Source organism: Colobus angolensis, unplaced genomic scaffold (assembly GCF_000951035.1).
Source record: "Colobus angolensis palliatus isolate OR3802 unplaced genomic scaffold, Cang.pa_1.0 Scaffold73, whole genome shotgun sequence".
In the NCBI taxonomy this organism is placed as follows: domain Eukaryota; kingdom Metazoa; phylum Chordata; class Mammalia; order Primates; family Cercopithecidae; genus Colobus; species Colobus angolensis.
The window spans coordinates 11159284-11182191 of NW_012121043.1; the positions used below are offsets into that span (position 1 = coordinate 11159284).

Genomic DNA, 22908 nt, shown 5'->3' on the forward strand with positions numbered 1-22908 from the left:
CCTCCTTAGGCCTCAGTTTGTTGATCTAAAATGAATGTTTTTAACTAGATGATTTCCACACTGTTATTTAGTTCTGACATTCTTTTATTCTATGATTCATTGTATAATTTTACGGATAAATTTCCAAGCCGCTTACTTTTTCTTTACTTTAAAATATCCTTGTTAAAAATGAAAAAGCATGTGGTTTTACCTTTGCAAACTCTCGTATCTTGTCCCTAATGGAAAAGTATAACAAATTAATAATTGCATACATCAATGTTCTTGTCCCTGTTGCAAAAATATGTAATTACTGCATGATGTAAAAGTTTTCCTTATTTTAAACACTAATAGAGATAGACCTAAAGTAAAGCACTGCTCCTGTTGATGCAGCATATATCAGATCTTATCGTGGCTATTTTCTGCATGCCTGTAACTCATGTGGGCGTGAATTCTGCAAATAAACAGCATCAATGACTAGCATTTATATCCGTTTTATTATTCCATAGCACAGCTTTATGTTCTAAATGTAGGTTTAGTACTTTTATCTAGCACTCTGATGCTTCTAACCCTCTTTAATTGTAACTAGTTCAGTAGCTTTCTTTTCAAGACACTAAGTTGATTTTATAAATTTATGAGTAAAAATGTATTCCGTCCCTTTAATTTTATAACTTCTTTGTAAAATTTGATGTCTTTGTTGATTTTAGGTTTTATTCCATGTAAATGATCAATGCTTTTCCATAAAGAAGACTTTGATTAATGTCAATTTTTATCTCTTAAAAGGATCCTTCCCGGCCATTGGGGTGGAGGCGTTTTGCCCCAGCTTCCTGAGGGCAGGGTTTTTAAATAGCATCCAGGCCCCGCATCCAGTGCCAGGGGGAGGATCTTTGCCCCCCAGGATTCCTGCTGGTAGGTATTTCAGGTGAAGTTTTCTGCCACCATATACATCAGTAGGACTGTGGTCATAGTTGATAGGCCCCAAATACAAAATGAGTATTTTTTAAATTTATTGTGGAAAAGAAATATAAGTGACTGCTTATGCAGGAACCATATTCATAATACCAAATGCTGTGATAATGGCACAAAGGAAGAAGAATTTGGACTCTGAGCACCCAATTTGCATAGTGCTGCCTCCTCTTCTGAAAAATTTTTTTACTTAAGTAAGAATTAGAGATTCAGATCCAAAATGTGTAACTCAAGAATAAACAAGGATGGACTTCAGACACTTTGCCACTTGGAATTGGCCAGAAAAGTGAATTAAAAACTAAGTGTTCTTGACAGAAAGAGTAATTTCATAGAGTTGATAGAGACTTAATTAAACTATCCTTTCATTAGAGAAGAAAATGATTTGAAGAAACCAGAAAGTAGCAACCTGAAAGACATTTTTTAGAATAAAAATTAATATGCATTTTTCCCTAAAAATGCCAATCTGACCAAAGCTGTATTTTATTGAGAGAAACAAAACATAGGATACTGAGCATTTAAAAATGCAATTTCAAATTTACTAAAACATTTTGCAGGTTTTACAAGGCATGATTGTAATTACAATTTGTTTCTTCCCTGACATTTAGTAAAATATCTAGCTGCCTTCCTTCATTGTACCTAAAGGATGCCATCTTACTTTACATTTTATATGTGTCTTAGGAAAATAGAATTTGAATGTTGATTCTTGGAGTTTTAAAATCATAATTCTTGTGATTTTTATTATAACTAATAATAATGCTAAAAAAATTATTGTAATGACATCAATGTATTCAGGAGAACTGGCCCAGCCTGCTATGTAATTTGAACACTTGAAAAGACTGGGAAATCCAATAAAAGCAAAAATCCCAACAATGCACATTTCTTGTCCTTGTCAGCATAATTATACTAACAAATCTTAAGACCATTATATACTGATATTTTTCCTTTGCCTTTCAGTTACTCTTTTCTACTTAATTAAAACAGATAAATATGCTTTGATGTCATTTAGCTTCATCACTGGATAATTTATTGATGTGGTTAGATACTTTGTGGCCAAGAATACCACTGAAAAAGCAGAAACCAAAATTACATGAGTTAAAAGATTATAAATTTTCACTTTATTGGGTGTTATATTGCCCTTTTTCTCCTTAGAGACAGAAATGATAACAATTGTACAGAAATTTTGTTGTTGATGATGTTGTTGCAAAGGATTAGAAAAAAAAAAACTATATAAGCCAAGCTCTCAGAGTTAACTGCAAATATAAACATGTAGCTTTCATATATAATTAATATCTCAGTGATTGGAATTTAGAAGATGAGCAGATTGCATAGAGTTTAATGGCCTAACCCTTAACTCTTAATGACAAATCTTGGTCAAGTCAGATATGTTTGGCAGAAATGACATTATGAAGTTTGGTAGTGACTTGAATTATTCAATATCACTGTTAGAAAACAAAAAACCTTTGTCATTTAGCTACTGAGAATGACAGAAGCAAGATGACTGTTCTTTAACACATACAGAAACAACTTTCCACAGAGGGATTTAAGAGAACATTCTAGCACTCTACTCTTCTAGGCTTTAAGCCAAATTTGCCTCGAGCTTTCATAGGAGAGAAAACTCAGTTCAGTTTTCATGACTTACATACAAATCAGGTGTAACAAAATTGCTTCATAAAAAATTTATAGATCTAAACTTGTCCCTGTTTCCACAAACTGAAATTAACTCAACATACTTTTCCTGGCTTATATCATTTTGATAAGTCATCTCTGTACATTTTGTGTGATACTTTTTTGGTAATGACTGCTACTATTTCAGAAGTTTTTTTAATCCTTTCTTGTTCAACTATAGCTTATTTCCCAAGATTTTTTGTTTTAATTTTGTGTAAAGAGGAATGAAGCTGTAATCATGAGAAGTTTTTATTGTTTTATATTTTTTTAAAAAAAAACTGAAGTATTTCTTTGCCATCTAATAGCTGAATTAATACCCTTCAGGTTTCAGACATCAATTTGAAGGCAGCAAGCGGTTTCTCCCATGGCCCATAACCATGACACTTTAAACACTCAGCTGCAGGTTGGTGCCCACTGGGCGGCAGTAAACTCACTTTCTACCAATTGATTATCTGTCACACTACTTTAAGGGTTGCATAAGACATTTTCTCTATCAGTCAAGAAATGTAAACACCTGTTCTAGTGCTAGTTTAGCTCCCAATTACTTATCATGATCAAATTTAAAAGAGATACGTGACTATGTCTTATATATAATAGTTTTTTGCTTCACGTCACACTGTGCTCTTAAAGAGCAATATTTCTACAGTACTTACTTTTACACTAACCATAATAATAACAGATTCATCGAATCATGAGACCTTTTCTTTTCTCCAAAAAGAAAAAAGGGAAATCACAGGAGAGGAGAGGAAGGGAAGGAAAAAGAGAGGGGAGGATAAAGGAAAGAAGAGAATGGGGAAGGAGAAGAGAAATTAGAAATGATGTAACTCCAAAATTATATTTTTAAAGGAAAGTCTTCCTCCACTATATTTATTACTATTTAAATCAAATTCTACCTCCTTGAAAAGAATGTGTCCCTCTTTTAAATAAGTTATCAGACATATTCTCTAAAATAATAAGCTTGCTGTCTTTGCTGCATGTAGTTATTTCTTTAACTTAATTATGTGGTCAAACAATATTTGAAAGTGTTTTAGAATATTTTTATATGCCATGGAGTGTTGAGTATACATAGTCTCAGACTAGTGGATCACATTATGACAGATTTCACCTCTACCCAAATCCACTATATTTTTGGCAGTTTGATGTTTGCCATACACAAAAGATAGGAGAAAAATAAAGCATTAAAAATAAAATTCTACATTAATAGTGACGGCTAACACATAGAAATTTCATGAATTCACTTTTCTCTGTCACTTCTTAGCAGTAACCATCTGACATCATATGGTGTTTTAAATCTACATAAAATGCAACCATTACAATGTGTCTCAAAAATTAGACCTACCTATAAGATGTCAAGGCATGTTTATTATCTGCTAATCACTCAGCAAATCACATCTTAAGGTTGAATGTGTTTGTATCAACAAAATTTTAGCCTACGTTTTTCTGTCAGTTTTCTATCAGTTGTGAGACTTGATAATTTTTTTACTAATGAAGTAACTCATATATATATTATATATATATAATGAAGTTACTCATATATATATGGATATGTATACCTCAAATGTATACCTTAAACTAACAAGTTTTGTCAATTGTAAGAGAAGTCTATAAAAAAGAGAACTAGGAAATAGGCAACATGTGGGATTTGGAAATAGACAGGTTGTGAGGGAATAAAATCAGTGTTGAATATCTCCCTAATACTTCCTTCGTGGTTAATCGTAGCAGTTCTTTAGTTATTGAAGAAATGTTCTCTGAGGTACCCTCTCTGTTTACCTGCCTGTGCTTTACATACAATGCTGTATGTGTAGCACCTCTTTTGACATTTTTACCTGAGCTTCTCTTCATTCTGTGATTTGTGTTAGGTGCAAAGGAAATGGCAAAGATAGCGTGAGACTTCCTCTCTGCTACTCTGAATCAAATAACAGGAAAATTGTGAACACGTGTATTCAAAAACTATATTTGCAATTACTGAGTCTATAATTAAGAATAATGTTTAATATTATTTATTTATTTATCCATTGGAAAGAGATTTGGATGAGCCTTATACTCAAATACCAAACATTTTGACATCCTCACTGCTATTCTGAGTAGCCATGTTAGAAAATGGATTAACAACCCAGATTTCTGTAAACCACATATCCAATAATTTCATTTCTATAGCAAAGGACATGCAGTCCTGAGCCAACATTAAAATGTCTTTATAGTCAACTAACAATGTTTATCAATATTTTCCTTTCCGTATTTCATGTGAAATCCTATCTGGGCTGAAGTCAGGGAAAATATTGCATTCACTATTATCCAGTCAAAAAAAAATTTCATTCAGAAAGTATATAGCTTAGATGTTGCAAATGAGCCTGGAATGATAAATACGTTTGAAGCTATAGAAAATCTAGGATCTGGTGCATATAATAATATCAAGTTTTGATGCATATAGAGGACTGTAGAAAAGTAGTAATGCAAATATATAAGACTGGGTGGCAGACTTTGGGGAAATGTACACTGAGCTAAGGAAAATTGGCATAAACTCCATATGCCAAGGAAAGTCAACAGTGGAAAAGTATCTGCATTGTAAATATGATCAAATTGTACTTCAGAAAAATCAAAGTGGATCATTTTATTTCTTCATATTTTCAGACATTCTTTAAAAAGTTAGTACCTTTCCTTTAGATTCACAATTTGGCATTTCAAAATTAATTACTTATGACAAAACAATTTCTGTTGGCTAAATTCTTCCAATTATATTTAAGTAGTTTTCTTTAGCATATATTTTGTATTTAACAATATTTTGTTGTAATAAGTTTATACAACATAAGATACAGCGGCATACTTTTTAAGTAAGAGACTTTTAATAGGGGGATTTTCTTTTTTCATTGAAGGGTACATATTTTAGGCATTTCTGCAGTTGAGAATGCTGCTAATTACCCTAGATGATGTATGTGTGAGTGTGTGTACACACTTAAACCAAAACTACTTATAAAGGAAATCAGAAAAACTAGATTAAATATGCAAAGTAAAATCCTGAATAAATCATTCAAAATATAAAATATAATAAAAATAAAGTATTTATCTGGATTACTAACTCCTAGTTTCTTTATTCCTTGCCACTTAGATAATATCAAAAACACCAATATAGGCCTTACTTAACACTCATCTTGCACAGTTCTCCCTAGAGAACTCTTCTCTAAAATTTGTGCAGCTGCAGGCTTCAGAAGAAAACATTGCAGACAGCAGCTGTTACAAAACTAGGATGGAGATTCTGAGCCAGGTGTGGGTGAGAGACCAACATTATTGCTATTTCAGGGGTGGGGAGAAGATAGAGAAGATAAGATCACTGGTGGAATGACAAACAGAACACACCGGCGCAAACCAAAGCACAAAGGAGAGTGACATCAGTGATTGCGTTCTAGTTACACAACCCCAAACAACCCCTGTAAAATATTTGCAACGCTGTTGGTGTTAGGTTAGAGGATTATTTTAAAATGTCTGTTTAGGATATACTCTACAACAAATGCAAAGGGGGCTGACCAGATAATGTCGAGGTTGCATTCTGGTGGCTCACTCTTGCTTCAAGTCAGTGGGTTCCAAAGAGCATGTACATCATCCTTTGGTTCTTTGGTTTACTTGAGGAGAAATACACGGTACGTTACAAAATGATATAGAGTTTAAGGAAGGCAAGTTCAAGGTATCAATTGGAATAAGAAAAATCAGGATGGGAACATATATAAAATGGAAGGTATAGTTTAAACCTTCAAATAACATTCAGTTTGTAAAAACTTTATTGCAGAGTTTATGAGTTTAAAGGCTCCTGTGGACTGATGATTATGATACTGTGGTACAGGTCATGAACTCAGATTCTTTTTGGATTTTATACTTTATTTCTTGGCCAAAAATAAGACTCCTCATTATAAACCAGGTGAAAACTCAGCAGTTATTTAACCTTCCTCGCCAACCCTGATTTTGAAAATCCAATGAAGGCTTCACTCTTTTCCCCAAGAAAATGGACATGTGATCATGTATGTAAGTGTTTACATACAATTTTAGGAGGTCTCTGGACACCCTAAAGTTCACACACAAAGAACCCCTGGTTCTAAAGAATTCAGTGTTCTATATATAAAGTTAGGCTTAACTGACATAAGTGAGCATCATCTTTATGTAAGACTGGCAGTGCATTTAAAAAAAAAACTGCATGATGCACTTGATATCAAGCGCTTAAGGAGTACAAAGAAAATTTTTATTTTTCTCCTGCCAGAAAGACATGAAAAATCTTAAAAGAGCCTTTAAGTAATCTCTAGATTTTTTAGTAGTTCTTTTTAACTTCTCTATTTTGAGAATTTTTAAATAGTTCTAGCCTTTGGCCTTAACTAAGACTTCCTATTAGCATAAATGTTTCTTTTATCTTAATATCATTTGAATAAGTTTGAATCTTAAAAAAAAAATATATATATATATATATATATATGGCTATTTAAATTCTCCATTGAGAACATACCTACTCCCTAGAGATCTTCATGCTTTATTATTACAGATTGTGCCATTTATTTTGGTCCTATTCAAAGAAACTATCAGCACTTTCAAAAGATGCATTCGAGAATCATTTTCTTCTTACAAAGAAAAATTCTGAAAATCCTTACATGGTTTTCTAAGTAACTTGAGTCTCCATGTAATCAGTATTCACTGTTTGTGCTCATTGGATTGTTTTGTGAGTTTTCACCTTAATTGGGAACATAATAGGAAACAAAGCTGCTCAGCTGGCTCTTCCTTTCCAGAGAACCATGTGGATCCGCACAGGATAGCATACATGCCCTCATGGGATGCTGGACCACTTAAGAATATAACTAACATGGAGACAGACCAGCCCTGCTGTAAAACATGCGTTGGCTCAGGCTTCACTGTTTTGCTTTGTAGGACAAATCACAGTGGAAGCTGCCCTATGACACCATGTTGGCTTTTCATATTTCTATTCACAGAGGTCTTAACAGAGAGTGCATTTATCAAAGCTGAACTTTTTAAAAATCAGATATCTTGGAAGAGTTGCAGAAAAGATTAAGAAATAAATAGTAACTTGCCTGATGCATTGGGGGTAGGGGGAAGGAAAGTAGTCGGTGGTTTAATTATGTCATATGTATGACTGTTTAACAAATGTTTTGCCATTATAATTAAAATCACTCTGTAAATTACCTACATAGTTAGAATACGTGAAATATGTTCTGTTTAGGGGTTTATTTTATTTTTAAATTTTCTGATAATTTTCTTTTGACAGTGAATGATACAGAAGAGCAGAAAGCAAAATATTTGAACACTCATTTAATAATAAGACATTTTTCAAGCCAGAAGTAAAGCATAGCATTTGAAATACTACTGGAAAATACGATGCTTTCTACCAAAAGCTTAGGGACTCTCTTAAAATATTCAGGATGTAACACTTGCCCTAGTGTCTTCTCCAGAGTTTTTGCAAAAGCATCACATTGCAGCTCTTAAATGTTCTCATATATGCCTCTTATAGCTGAAATTTCAACAGCTAAGACTTGTCTTTTTAAGCCAAATTTGAGAATATTAATATAAGACAAATTTATTTTTAATGGAACCTTAAGATTATTATCATAAACTGATGTTTGAGAAAGCAAAATCTGAAGGTTTTTCCAGCCAGTGTCCTTAGTACATATTTCCTGTTTGTATAGAGCGTTTTACAGCTTTGTAGGCCTTTAAAATCCTGGAATTTCTCAACACAATATCCTGGGGAGCAACACAGTGCCTAGTTCATAATACTCTTCCCGGATGTTTCTAGGATAAGACATGGAGATTTGGGGTAACGCTTTATGCTCCTCAGACTACTAATGGAGACATTACTTTGAGGTATAAGGACACGGCCAAGCATTCAGACTCTGGAGCCAGATTGCCTGGCTTTAAGTCTTGCACTATTAATTACTCACTGTGTATCCTTAGGCAAGTTGCTTAAACCTTGGTGCATCAGTAACCTTACCTGTTTAATTGAGCTAATAATTACACTTGCCACAAGGGTCAATATGAGGATTAAATGAGTTTAAACATGTAAAACTCATAGAACAGTGCCTAGCATATTGAAGAACTTATAAAAAGTTATTCTTACCTGCATGTTGATTTAGAGTAGTATCTATTTTTAAGTTATACAAATGGATTTTAAAGAAGAAAACCAAGAACTAAAGCACCATATAATTATTTATTTGACATGTAATTTAATTTAGTTTTGAACTTAGACATTATGCAGTATTTTAAGACATGAAAATTCCTTGCTGTGTTTTTTGTTGCTACCTATAGTAATTCAAATATTAATTATTACATAATCACTTCCTTCATAATTTTGGGAAAGCAAAAAGTCACAAATAATTTCAAAAGATATGCTTTTAATTTGTATATCACTGTTACTTTTCTAAATGTGAATGTAATACAAAATCAAGAAAGACTTTCTTAAAAACTCATTTGTTATTAAAATTTTTCAGCATGGTTAGTATCTTATAGTAAAAACAATCCAACACGAGGCAAATTTGGCAGTAACTTTCATTGTTAACAAGACACTTTTAGTTAAGGAGAAACCTTTTTGCCTATATGGTAATTTCTAGTAGGAAGAAGGACATCACTGAATATTACTGAGGTCAACAGATGCAGATGGCATGCCACTGCTCTCTGGAACTGGCAGGAAAATCATGTTTTGTTTCTCTAGCCTCACACCTTTCATTTACTCTAACAAATCTAGATGAAGAAATGTTACTATTTTCATAAATGCAGATCACCTCTCCTAATTTTTGCTCAGCTCTTTTATCACTAAAGTATTTTTTTTTTCAGTATTTTTCCAAGGGTATTTGGCTTACCACTTAATTTTAAAAAGCAAATGACCTAAATTAAGGGGGAAAAATGGAATCAAATCATCTGACTATATAAACTGAGGGTTTTCAAATAGCTCTAAGATTAAAACCATCAATTCTATATTAACCATAAAGTATGTTACAGGCAAAAATCTGTAAACAGAGTGCAGAAGACACAACACAGATTGTTAATGAGAATAAGAACCTACTTTTAGCAGATTTTATTGTTAAGAAACTGTATATTATGTTATTTAAAATAGGAAAATACTCTTTAAAGTATTTTACTTTACCTGAGAAACCATCTTGTTCATTAAAGCAATTTCAAACCTGTCAATTTCAGGCATATATGATTTAAATGGACCTTTGAGACCATCCAGAGAGCTCCTAAATTTACTAACACTAGTCATTCTATTAATGAACCTTATTAGCTCTGCAAGCCACTTCTTAGCTTAGGATTCAACATCTAGTCAGTAAGGTGACATATAATACTCAACAGATAGCCATTCATTTAATTAGCAGTTATTGGGTGATTCAGTGTTCAGCATTGGGTTCTATTCTCTGTTTTAAGCACATTATCCTTTTCATCTCACCACCCTAAGGAGGAGGTTATAATAATATGCCTATATATAGTAAAATCAATAATAATAACCAAATGAGGAAATTAAAATGTGCCAATGAGAAATATATAATATTCAAATGAGGAAACAGAGACAGTGAGTTGAAAAGTGAGTTATAAAAGGTTACTTGTCCAAAGGGGAAAACATCTCCAATATCAGGCTATGGGACTCTAATCTTACAACTTCAACTGTGCTGTGCTGGGCAGGCAAAATATAGAGTAAGCAATCATCCCAGTTTGCCTGGGACACGAGAATTTTAGTGCTAAAACTGGAAGTTTACTGCATCATATGAAACATGTAACTAGCAATAATTTTACTTTACTTAGTCAAAGATGATAAAGTAATTTTCATGTCAATACCAATCTGCGATAAAGTACAAAAATTTTCTATTTTTTAGAACTTTTTGTGACATAGTGTGCAAACATAACAATACAGAAGCAGATACCTATGCACAAAAGGAAAGGAAAGTAGATGGACATCAATATTTTAGTGACAAACATTATGCTAATTATATATTTTCTCATCTGATTATTTCAAAAATTTTATGTAGTACATGATATTATTCTCATTTTATATATGCCAAAACTGAAAGAGCTAAAATAACTTCCCTAAGATCATGCAACTACTAGGTAGTGGAGCTGAAATTTGAATTTTGCTGTCTTCACAACAATAGTTTTGATAATGTAAGTAATTTATGATTAAAAATTATTGATTTGCCATTCTGTTATTTCAGTAAATCTTTTGTAGGTCTGGAATTATTCTTAGAGATCATTCATATGTGTGTGTTCCTTCTGACATTCAATTCAGAAAATATAAAATTGAATACCTACTCTATGCCTAGCTCTGTGCTTAGATAGTGACCTTACAGAGAAGAATTGGGCATTAAGTCCTGAGTTCAAGGCCACTTTAGAATGGAAGACAGACACCTATATTGTTAACATTAATACTGTACCATAACTGTTCTAAAATTGATTGAGATATAAAGGGAGGAGAAAGTAAACAATCAAGACTTCCTAAAACAGAGAGAAATTCATAGGAGAATTTACAATGGAGATGATATTTAAGCTGCTTTTTTTTTAAAAGTATATGATTTTTGTCAAGTAGAGGTAATGAGAAGGCAGTCTTCCAAAGAAGAGAGGAAGGTACAAGTAAAGTAATATTCAGGAAATTATGAGTCACCAAGAGAAATTGAAAAAGAGCCATAAATTCTTTGCCCAGGCTAAAGTCAAGAAGGGTATTTCCTAGGTTTTCTTCTATGATTTTTATAGTTTGAGTTCTTACATGTAAATCGTTAATGCATCTTGGGTTAATTTTTTGTGTATGGTGAAAAGTAGGAGTCCAGTTTCATTCTTCTGCATATGGCTAGCCAGTTATCCCAGCACCATTTGTTGAATAGGGAGTCCTTTCACTATTGCTTGTTTTGTCAGTTTTGTCAGAGATCAGATGGTTAGGGTGTGTGGCTGTTTCTGAATTCTCTATTATTTTCCATTGGTCTATTTTCCTGTTTTTGTACCAGTACCCTGCTCTTTTGGTTACTGTTGTTTCATAGTACAGTTTGAAGTTGGATAATGTGATACCTACAGCTTTGTTCTTTTTGCTTGCACTTGCTTTGGCTATCTGGGTTCTTTATGGTTCCATATGAATTTTAGAATAGTTTATTTCTAATTCTGTGAAAAATGAGGTTGGTAATTTGGTGGGAATATCATTGAGTCTGTAAATTACTTTGGGCAGTATGGCCATTTAAATGATATCAGTCTTCCAGTTTGTGAGCTTGGAATGTTTCTCCATTTATTCATTTCATTTCTGATTTATTTCAGTAGTGTTTTGTAGTTCTGTTTGTAGACATCTTTCACTTCCTTGATTAGTTGAAAAACAGGAGATATGGGAATAGGGTGAAGTAAAAGGTGAAACTAGAAATGAAGGTAGAGAAGAGATTGTAAAGGAACTTAATTACCAAGCAATTTAGACTTTAATTCCGCAATAAACAATGCAGTCTTAAAATAGGGGAATGAGGCATTAGCCCTTTTTACTAACTGGCTGTTTAATTATTTCTAGTGCCCTTCCTACTATACACTCTATGAGAGCAGAGATCTTAACATTGATTGATGATGTGTCTCCAGAACCCAGAAGAGTACTTGCTACCTAGTAGGCATTTAAAAAAATTTTTTGTATCACTGAATGTTCAAAAACAATGATTTTGCAAGAGTTAGCTTACAATGGGGTACCAGATAGGAGCAAAGAAACCAGTAAAATATTATTGAGCAAGAGAAAGCAAAGGCAGAATATGGGCAGTGGCAATAGATTTTATGTAAAATCAACAGAACTCATAACTTATGAACTAGAAAGGGTTTAATAAAGTGAGAAGTCCAATGTCACAAAAGAGTTTCAAACCTGGATAATTAGATGGATGGTGATGTTTCAGGAACACGGGATTATTAGAGGAAAAGAAAGTTCAAGGGAAATGTTAAAAGTTTGGATTTGAACTGAATGAGGATGAGATGTATTTTGAATGTGATCTGATAATCATCAGGTAACACTATAAGAGGAAAATAGTTCTTTAATTTGAGTACTTATGTGAATAAAAACAATGATTTAATATAATATAACTGTGTTCAAATGGCATAATCCATATCTTCTGAGTGCCTTGGAGGCATAAGAAGATTTCATTTATTATCAAACCCATTTGAGATTATAATTGTAATTCACTATCTCTACAACAGAAACGTGGAAGGTAGAAATAGATTAAATAACTGGTCCAAAGAGTCCTGAATTGCAACTGGGGGGAAAAAATACAGGCGCTCTAACTGTCAATCTAAGTTATCACCACAAATTTTATTAACTGGTAGACAAAATATAAACTTGATAGAATGTTAAATAACTGAATGATCTAAACTGTAATAGAGTTTTGAGGTTGTTGAGATTTGTTTTGAGTCTTCATTTTACCGACTGCACATTAGAAATTGCCAGACTGATAGAGCATACTACATCCAGCACAAACTCATTACTTATATGAAAATGTTAAATCTCTGTTATCCTCTTTTTTCACAAATATTCCCTGAGGCAAAAAAAAAAAAGGATTTCACTGACAAAATACTTTAAACAGGGTATCTATGGAACATTTAAAGAATTATTTTGTTTTCTTTAACAACAGCATGAGAAAAGTGTAGTCTTATGATTATATAGTTTATCCACACCACCCTTTATCAAAATCATCAGAAGTATTAGGAAACATTTGAAAAATATGTATTGGTCAATACTCCCTTAAAGTCTTAATGTAAGAAAATAATTTTTCTTGTCTATAACAGAAAAGGATGATAAGGGTTTTTTGCAATCCATTGTCTCCAGAATATCAGTAACTGATTTCTTAGAGTATCTTCATTCAAATGTCATTTAAAATATATAACCATTTCTGGGATATTTATGAAGGAAAACCTAAGAAATTCATTTTGGTGACTTGTAAAGTATCTTTGAAAGTCTCTTAAATCAAATACATGAGACTTGAAGTGATCTGGGGATTTCAAGAATTGACTAATTCAAGAAAGCCTGGTTTGTCCGCTGACTTTAGTATGATGCAAATACTAAGATGATTCTGTGACATGAGGCACAAGGGGTGACTGGCTAAAATTGTACAAAAGGAAATAAGGTGTAACATTTTAAAAATTTAGAAAGAGATAATAAATTACTTCCAAATATATCTTCCAAGAACAATAATGCAATATATAATTTTTACAAATTGGAAAAGACCGAAAAACACTGTTGCCAATAGACTTCTGTCACCTAAAACAGATTTAAAGATTAACATCCTAATTTCCATAATTTCCCTTGTACTTATCTATTTTCTAGATAATAAAATGTAATAATGGATTGTAAAGTTGCTTATAATCTTCACAGTCTGACTAGGTTCCTCCCTGTTGAAAACCAAAGCAAATTACAGGCTAGATGGAGCAGTAGCTAAAAAAAAAAAAAAAAAACCTTAGTTCAATTAACAGCTGTTCTCAGTTGATGCTACTACACAAAATATAAAAGATTAAGAGTTCAAATGTGAAACTTCTAATTCACAGGAAACCAGGGAAGTCTTCATTTGATTCTTTATTATTCTTAATGAGAAGATAGAACTTATCACTGATGAATTTTAAGATTGCCTAAAGTATCTCCCAAAGAGTTATAGATAGAACTAATTTCGAAGTCCTGTGTATTCACATAAATCAGATCCTGCTGAAATACTCCAGAGTTAGTTTCTTAGGAATTATAAAATCAAGAAAAGTTAACTTGTTTTCATGAAGCACCTACTATGATTAGGTCCATGACAAATGACCTTGAGAAACCCAGTGAATGAGGATACAAAGCATTATGGGAAAATAAGAAAAACAACTTAATATAAAAACATGCACAACATGTCATAGTGTACACAACAGATGTGATGGACGTGAAACTATAAGAACTATCACTGTGAGAGACTTTTAGGGATGTGTTATATAAATTCTAAGGGAGTGGGGAGAGATGGTGAGATTAGAGAGAGAAGCAAATTGGGAGATTATCCTGGCAGGTGACTACACAAGTAAAGGAAGAAGGAGACAGGATTAAATAAATAGAAGAACTAATAACAACTGGTAGAGCCGTGGATACAAAGGCTAGTTAGGAAAGATGAGGTGCATCACTGGAAAGAATTGACTAACAGGGTGAGACTTGGAGCTTTTATTTATAAATGCTTTCTGAAAGGCACCTATAGCATAACGGTTAAGACCTCGAACTCTGAGACAGACTACTTGATACTGCCACTTACCAGCTATTTGACTTTGGACAAGTACTTTAATTTTCTATCCCTCAATTTCCGTATCTGCACAAGAAACATAATTATGGCATGTACCAATACAAGTGAAATGCTTGCAAGCTCTTTTTATTCTAATAAGACTGGCATTTTTAAGGGAAGGATAAATGTTTGTTAAAGACAATAAAAACTAAAAGTGTTCCTCTGACAGCAATGGTCAAGACAGATTAAAAATTTGTGACTCTGCAGGCAGGGGAAGAAGACATCAGGCAGTCATTGTAATAACCCAACTATTCCCATTAATATTCAGAATCCATTGTCATTCAAAATGGAATATTGGACTCAGAATTTTTATATTTAAGTACAAAAATGACCTTTTGTTTTCCCCACCTTGCTGCCTCAGTGTTTCTATGTCCTACCTCCAAGCTCCCTGAAAGTATATCCAAATAAAAGATTTCATGATGAACTTTAAGGTTTAAAACCTGAATCTTCTAGATCCCTGCCCACAAGAGTGCTGACAGTTCATTTGACCTCGATAATTGCCAATAAAGTTCTTTATTCATATTTGGGTAAAATTAATTACTTCGAGGAACATTATAGAATATAGGTTAATATTCACTACAAATGGAAAACTTCCTTGGGTTGTAATTTTATGCATGATAAATTGGGGGCTTTATTAATAGATTTAACCTTTAGCACATCTTTATTTAAAATATAGATTCAAATGTAAAATCTAGCATTTGCATACATTGTACTAATTCATAATAGTCACCCTTTCTAACCCACAAGGCTTTGAGTTCATAAAATGAACATGAATTACAATGAGATCTAATATTTCCATCAATGGTACACATCAGTTCTTTCAAGATCTCCTTCGTGTTTATAAGGAAAAACTGTGCACAGGGCAGATTGAAAAGTTAAAAATTCCAACAAGAGGTGAGAAACACAGAAGCAAAAACTAAATATGTCATACATGCTTATTTCAGGTGAATACTATTTCCCCTGCATCTGAAATGAGTTTATCTTTTAAACTTGGGCAATTGGGCAGAACAAATGCATTCACTTCTTTGAAATAAATCAGTTATTTATGTCAAATATTCTACCTAATAGAGGTGTATTGGGAACTGTAACAGTGTAACAATTGATATGATAAAAAAGGAAAGAAATTATGTTCAGTTTCTGATCTTATCTTCTGTACCAGACTACAAAATCAGAGTTACTTATTTTTCATGTACTGCCATCGTTGCTCTGTTGATCAAATCTATGTCCAATGAAAACATAATCAGGAGCTATTACAAATCCCACAAGCTTTGTAGTATTCATCAATCTAAAATTTTTCTGCTTAAAGGCCCTTAAAATCAGACTATGACCGATGGTTTATAATTTCTTAAAGAGAATTTATGAGTTTCTCCTTTCTGCTTTGCCTTAGGAATATTTCAGAAATGCCCACTCTAATATAAGTCAGCCAAAATTGCTGCACTGCCTTAGAAGTTGTACCATAACTGAAAAAGCAGCTATAATAACTGCTTAAATCCTACTTCAGCTTGTTGATTGTTTTCTAAGGAAAAACTAGAGGACAAAAAGAACATAATCTAGAAAGTGATTGCAGGGCTTTAGGAAAAGAAGTACCTAATTCGTTTGTAATTTATATTGTAATTCATGTCCTTTTTATGAACTCAAAAGGAAATAATGCTATAAAGAAAGATAGAGATGCCTATGTATAATATGAACACTTTTATAGAAGCAGGTTGGGAAATGAAATTCCTATTAATAAAATACAAATAATTTAGTTACCACAGCTGGGTATCTCTTAACTGCAGCACATATTTTTGTAATTGCTCTAATCCATGTGTGTTCTCTTGCTCTTTTGCAGGCAGACCAGTAATGATTGTGGTGGAATATATGGAGAATGGATCCCTAGACTCCTTTTTGCGGGTGAGGCGTTCTTTTCTGATGGCATTTAAATAAGCTGTTCTCAGTTCTATATTTAAATCATTTATCATAAATTAATTTTTGCATAATGTTATTCATGGATTTTCTGTGAAGAATAGCAGTGTTTTCTCTAGGGTGCATTTCCCTGATACTGTGATACATTAGAGTGTTACTAAGGGGGGAGGATGTACACTCAATAACGTAATTGATTTCTCCTATAAATTCACTTGCTATATGTGTGTGTGTGTGTATACCAAATAATATTATCATGAAGAAAGATGAAATGAAACTCAGTTGCCTCACAGTCATTAATTTTGCTTTATCACATTTAACTATGTAGTATGATACTGTATGCATTATCTATAATGCTGAACTCCTTAACTGATCTGTATTTACCAACAGTGACTCAAGTTCATTTCAGAAAATGTTCTATCAACTTTGTCCTTCAGTTCATTTGACTGACTATTCAGAAAATAAAAGGAGGAGGAATAAAACTTCTTTAGCAGAGATTTCTTTTACAAAAACATTATTTTTAAAGTGATTTATCCTTAAAAGTATAGTATGTACAAAAAGTAATTTATTATAGATAGTGATACAAACACAAACTGAGAAGGCACCAGGAAGTTATATTTCAAGGTATATTTATAATACATTTAAGATTTGAAAAACCATCATGTGCTATGAAAATATTCATTGGTAGTGAAAAAATGAAATACAGAAAATAACTGCTATAGTAAATATTTTTCATCCCCAGCAAAGGTCATGTATTTGCATGTCACTGCATTTTTAATATCTATCTATCTGTCTATCTATCTATCATCTATCTATCTGTCTATCTACAGAGATATAACTATTTTTCTCACTTTCAAAATGGTTGGACCTTGCCACTTGGAATGTTACATTATTTTTCTTCTTTACTTTCATGTGAAAATAAAACATTCACTTCACTTCATTCTTTGCCCCATGTTATGTGAATAAGTTCTGTTTGCATCTCATCTTTCTCTCTTGATCTCATTTTCATTTATTTTTCTTCATTCTGGGTCCTCTTCTTCCAACTGCTCTGAATGCTAGCAGTGATGATATATTTATACTCTGACTGGGCTTGATGTCCAGATTCAATCCTAGAAGCTGAATTCAGCAAAATCATCAAGTTATTATAGAGCAATACTGCTCGTGCAGTGTATACTCTCAACCAAGTGTGCTCTGTAAGGTAAAACGAAATTCACAGGTGTTTGGGGACATGAACTGTTTGTTCTTCTCTGTAGCCATTCTAAAAGTGTGTTATTTTATAGCTTATATTCATTTCACCTGTTCTAAATTATTTTAGAATAATTTATCAGGACCACCTATGGTACTTGAAATGCATGTATACTTAATGTCCTTCCATTATGTTTCTTCAAAAACTCGTTTTTATCAGATACATATCAAAATGACTCATTATCTAATGATGCTAGGGTTAGGTTGGTTTTCTTTTTATTTTCTTCTTTTTATTTTTGCATCAGCTGTATTCTAAAGCAGAATATAATGGCAGACAATATAGCAGATATTCAATCTAACTTGCTGCTAAAAATGGATCGAATGAGTACCACAAGCAAATAAGGTGGGAAATAGTAGCTTCTCTCCTAATTTATATATTTTACTCTGCAGAATAATGAATCAATTAAATGTTATAAAGAAACAATAATATGTTATAAATAAAAGATTTACTTCTAAACATCCTACTACATGTTTAGAACTAGTGTATTTTATGCTTTAAATTTTAAAACCTAATATTTTCCAGCTCTTATTATGTACTATGTATGTAAGACATTATCAGAGATTCTAGGGGAAAAGCACCTGAATACCTATCTCAGTTAATTTTGGCTCTACTTATGGACTGTGTGACCTTGGGCATGGTATCAAAGTGTCTGTATCTCTGTTTACTCATTATAAAATTATCTGTACCTCTGTTTACTCATCCACTTCATACAGTTATTATAAAGATTAATTGATTGTTGTAAAGCTTATAGAATAGTGTGTGACACATTGCAGGTGGCAGAGCAAGGATTCAAACTCAAGTCTCTGTGACTCAAAAAGCCATACTCTCATGCATTATGAATTCATTTTATTAAAATGCTTACTACTTTCCTTCTAAGTCCACTACCATCTCCTCATGTGGTCTGTGTCCCCTTTGCACATAGAGTTTCTAAAAGTCACATCATTATAATGCAAAAAAAAATCAAATGAATGGAAAAATAGGGTCAATACTTCCATCTTACTCTTCTTTAATGTTCTTGCCCTTCTTTGTAATCATCTCTCTTCTTACAAACTCAAAGTGCTTTATAAACTTTATGTCAATAACAGATACTCAACTCCCCATGACAAGCAGAAATAAAACATATAAATATATATAGCCCATAAATTTTCAAAAGCAAAGTCATTTTTCAAACTACAGCTTTAGAACATAATCACAGCTTATGTGAGCACAGGAAGGAGGAAGTGACTAAGTGCGCTGTGTAGTAGGGGAGCCATCCGTGGCTCATTAATAGCCTTCTGTGCTTACTGGAAGCAGAAATGATTTCCCTTTGGTCTCCCACACTATTTGAAAACTGCTTCGATTTGCTATTTTATTATGAAGGAGTGGCAGCACTACTAACTACAAGATTACATCTTAGTGTCAGTGCTGGTGGCTGGCTGGCTTTCATATGGCACTGGATTCATGAATCTCATACTGTTTGGGATCCTTGTGGACATTCTTCCAGATATATATCAGCAGAGGGACAGTGTAGTCAAGCGTGTGTGTGGGCTTGTGTGCGAACATATACGTGTGTGTAGAGAAGGGATGTGTGTGTGACCGTGTGTATTTTTAATTTTAAAATTGAATACATTCTGACTTAGCAAGCAACTCAGCAGCAGCCTGGCTGCCCAGAAGGCACAACCTCACCAATGTTTGGATTTTTTAACTTTTCTAAGCCCATTTGGGGATAGTGGTCAAGGTTACACTTAATTCACAGTAGTGTATTTTCTCTAATTTCACTAAAATTTACTGGTGCGAATTAAGTATAACCTTGACCATTATCCCCATACAGGCTTTTTCCAGCTATACATTTGGATTTAGCAAATACTTTTTGTGGCACTTACCTGCAAACCACCTGTCTCTAAATTTTAGAAATTCCCATTTTAGAACATTCCACTTAGAACTTCCCATTTTTATAACAATATTAACTAGCAATCTAAACTAAGTATAGCTATAGAATAACTTTGAAATGCCACATGTCAACCACAAAATTTTTTGGTTTTATAACATTTGTTGAGTGCTAATTTATATCGCAAAATTCAGTTATACCAAAATATAATACTAAATATACAACTAGTTTCAGTGCAAGAGGGTGTGTTCATACTGCAGCCTTTTGCTCACACCTCAAATCCTTTGTCGTGAGAGAAAAGGAACACTTACTGTTTTGTTTGTTTGTTTGTTTGTTTGTTTGACAGAATCTTGGTCTGTCACCAGGCTTGAGTGCAGTGGCACGATCTCAGCTCACTGCAACCTCCACCTCCCAGGTTCAAGTGATTCCCCTGCCTCAGCCTCCCAAGTAGCTGGAATTACAGATGTGCACCACCACACCCAGCTAATTTTCTTTTTTTTTTAGAGTCGGGGTTTCACCACGTTGGCCAGGATGATCTCTATTTCCTTACCTCGTGATCCGCCTGCCTTGGTCTTCCAAAGTGCTGGGATTACAGTCGTGAGCCACTGTGCCTGGTCTATACTTACATTTTTTACAATGCAAATCACTTAGGAAAATAAGAAAGGGGGTCACCTATAAACCAAAAATGTAGGAGAAGTTAATAAAAGAAAGCAAGAAGGATTTAATTAAGTAAGGAAATCAGCTCAGAATATGCTCAGGGAAGGATGGCTGGGAGCAAGAAAAGTGAGTAGAAGGTGCTGCTATCAATTGAAGTAAAGAATACAGAGGAGGAACAGGATGGACTGGTAGTTGGAAGGAAATGGTAAGTTTAATTTTGGTCATGTTGCATTTGAGTTGTCTGTGGAACATCCAATGAAAATGTTCAGTGGGTGGGGACCAAGAAGGCTGACTAGAAGCAACTACTGTGTGTGACTCTTACAGAGAGGAATAAAGGGGTGAATAATACAGAACCTTCAACTGAAACATCCAGGTACTTACATTGGGACTGATCAGGGAAACAATTGGACCTACAGAGAATGGAGAAAAGGAGGTCAGTGACCCACCCGGGAGCAACGCAGAGCAACAGGAACCTCCCCCACCCAGGGAAGCGCTTAGTAAATGTGTGACCCCAGGAAACCACACTTCTCCCATGGATCTTTGCAACGCTTGGGTCAGGAGATACTCTTATGAACCCACTCCACCAGGGTCTTCAGTCTGACACACAGAACTGTGTGAAGTCGTGGCAGAGAAGCTACTCAGATGCACAGAGTCCTGGAAGCTTTATATATGCTGGCTCTGGGGTCCCTGGAGTTGCTGCTGTGACAGCAACTCAAGCAAGGTAACAAGTTGGACCTCCATACATACCCCTGAAAAGGGAGCTGAATCCAGGGGCAGAGCACTATCAGTCTGCAGGCCCCACTTCCAGGGTACCCTACAGGATAAGACCTACTGACTTGGAATTCCAGCCAGCCCCTGGCAACATTGTTGCTCCTACCTGGGACAGAATAGAGTTTCCTCGGGGGAGGGGCAGGCCACCATCTTTGTTGTTTGGACAACTTAGCCATTCCAGTCTCTAGGCTTTGGGAGCCCAAATTGACCAGGGATAGAAGGGATCCCCCAACACATCTCATTTGCTCTACCAAAACATGTCCAGATTGCTTCTTTAACCAGTCTATTCCTCCTCACTGGCAGCGCATCCCAACGGGGTCCTCAAGCCACCCCCTTCTGTGTTCTCCGGCCCAACAGAGATTTGAATTCTCCCTGGTATGCAGAGGCCAGAAATGGGTGGGCTGCCATCTTTGCTGTTCAGCAACTTAGTGGTTCCAGCTTCCAGGCTTCAGAGAGCACAAGCCAACCAGGGACAGAAGGAGTACCCCAGTAGGACACAGCTACTGTACAAAAGAGTGACTAGACTGCTTCTTTAAGAGTGTACCTAATCCCAATCCTCCTGACTGGGTGAGATCTCCCAAGCAGGGTCTCCAACCACCTCCTACAAGTGTGTTGGAACTAGCAACAGGTCCATACCTCCCTGGAACAGAGCTCACAGAGGAAGGGCCATCTTTTCTGTTTCACAGCCTTCACTGGTGATACCTTCAGGTACTGGAAAATCCAAGGCAACCAGGCACTGGAGCAGACCCCCAGAAAATTACAGCAGCCCTATGAAAAAGTGGCCAGACCATTAAAAGGAAAAAATAAATAAATCCAAAGGTCAGCAACCTCAGAGATTGAAAATGGAGAAGCCCACAATGAGGAGAAAGAATCAGTACAAGAACACTGAAATCTCAAAAATCCAGAGCGTCCTCTTTCCTCCAGATGACCACATCGCCTCTCCAGCAAGGGTTCAGAACTGGACTGAGACTGAGATGGCTGAGATGACAGAACTAGGTTTCCAAATGTGTCTAAAAAAAATCTTCACTGAGCTAAAGGAACACGTTCTAACTCAATGCAAGGAAGCTAAAAATCATGATAAAATGTTGCAGGAGCTGACAGTCAAAATAGCCAATATAGAGAACATAACTGACCTGATTGATAGAGCTGAAAAACACAATGCAAGAATTTCATAATGTAATCACAAGTATTAATAGCAGAACAGACCAAGTAGAGGGAAGAATCTCAGAACTTAAAGATTGGGTTTCTGAAATAACACTGGCAGACCAGAATAGAGAAAAAAGAATGAAAATGAATAAACAAAACTCCAAGAAATATGGGATTATATAAAAAGACCAAATCTGTGACTGACTAATGTACCTGAAAGAGATGGGGAGAATGCAACCAATGTAGAAAACATATTTCAGAATATCATCCATGAGAACTTACCCAACCAAGCTAGACAGGCCAACATTCAAATTCAGGAAATGCAGAGAACCCCAGTAAAATACTTGATGAGAAGGTTCTCCTCAGGACACATAATTGTCAGATTCTCCAAGGTCAAAATACAAGAAAAAATGTTAATGGTAGTCAGAGAGAAGGGCCAGATCACCTAC

General features: G+C 34.4%; 1 protein-coding gene across 1 annotated transcript in view; it reads left to right on the plus strand.

The window, feature by feature from the left end:
* EPHA6 (EPH receptor A6) overlaps positions 1–22908 on the plus strand; it is a 952571-nt gene that overhangs the window by 782485 nt on the left and 147178 nt on the right. Inside the window, exons 12-13 of the mRNA XM_011927614.1 lie at positions 760–885; positions 16702–16763. Coding sequence (XP_011783004.1) covers positions 760–885; positions 16702–16763 — 188 coding nt within the window. The remainder of the gene's footprint in view (positions 1–759; positions 886–16701; positions 16764–22908) is intronic.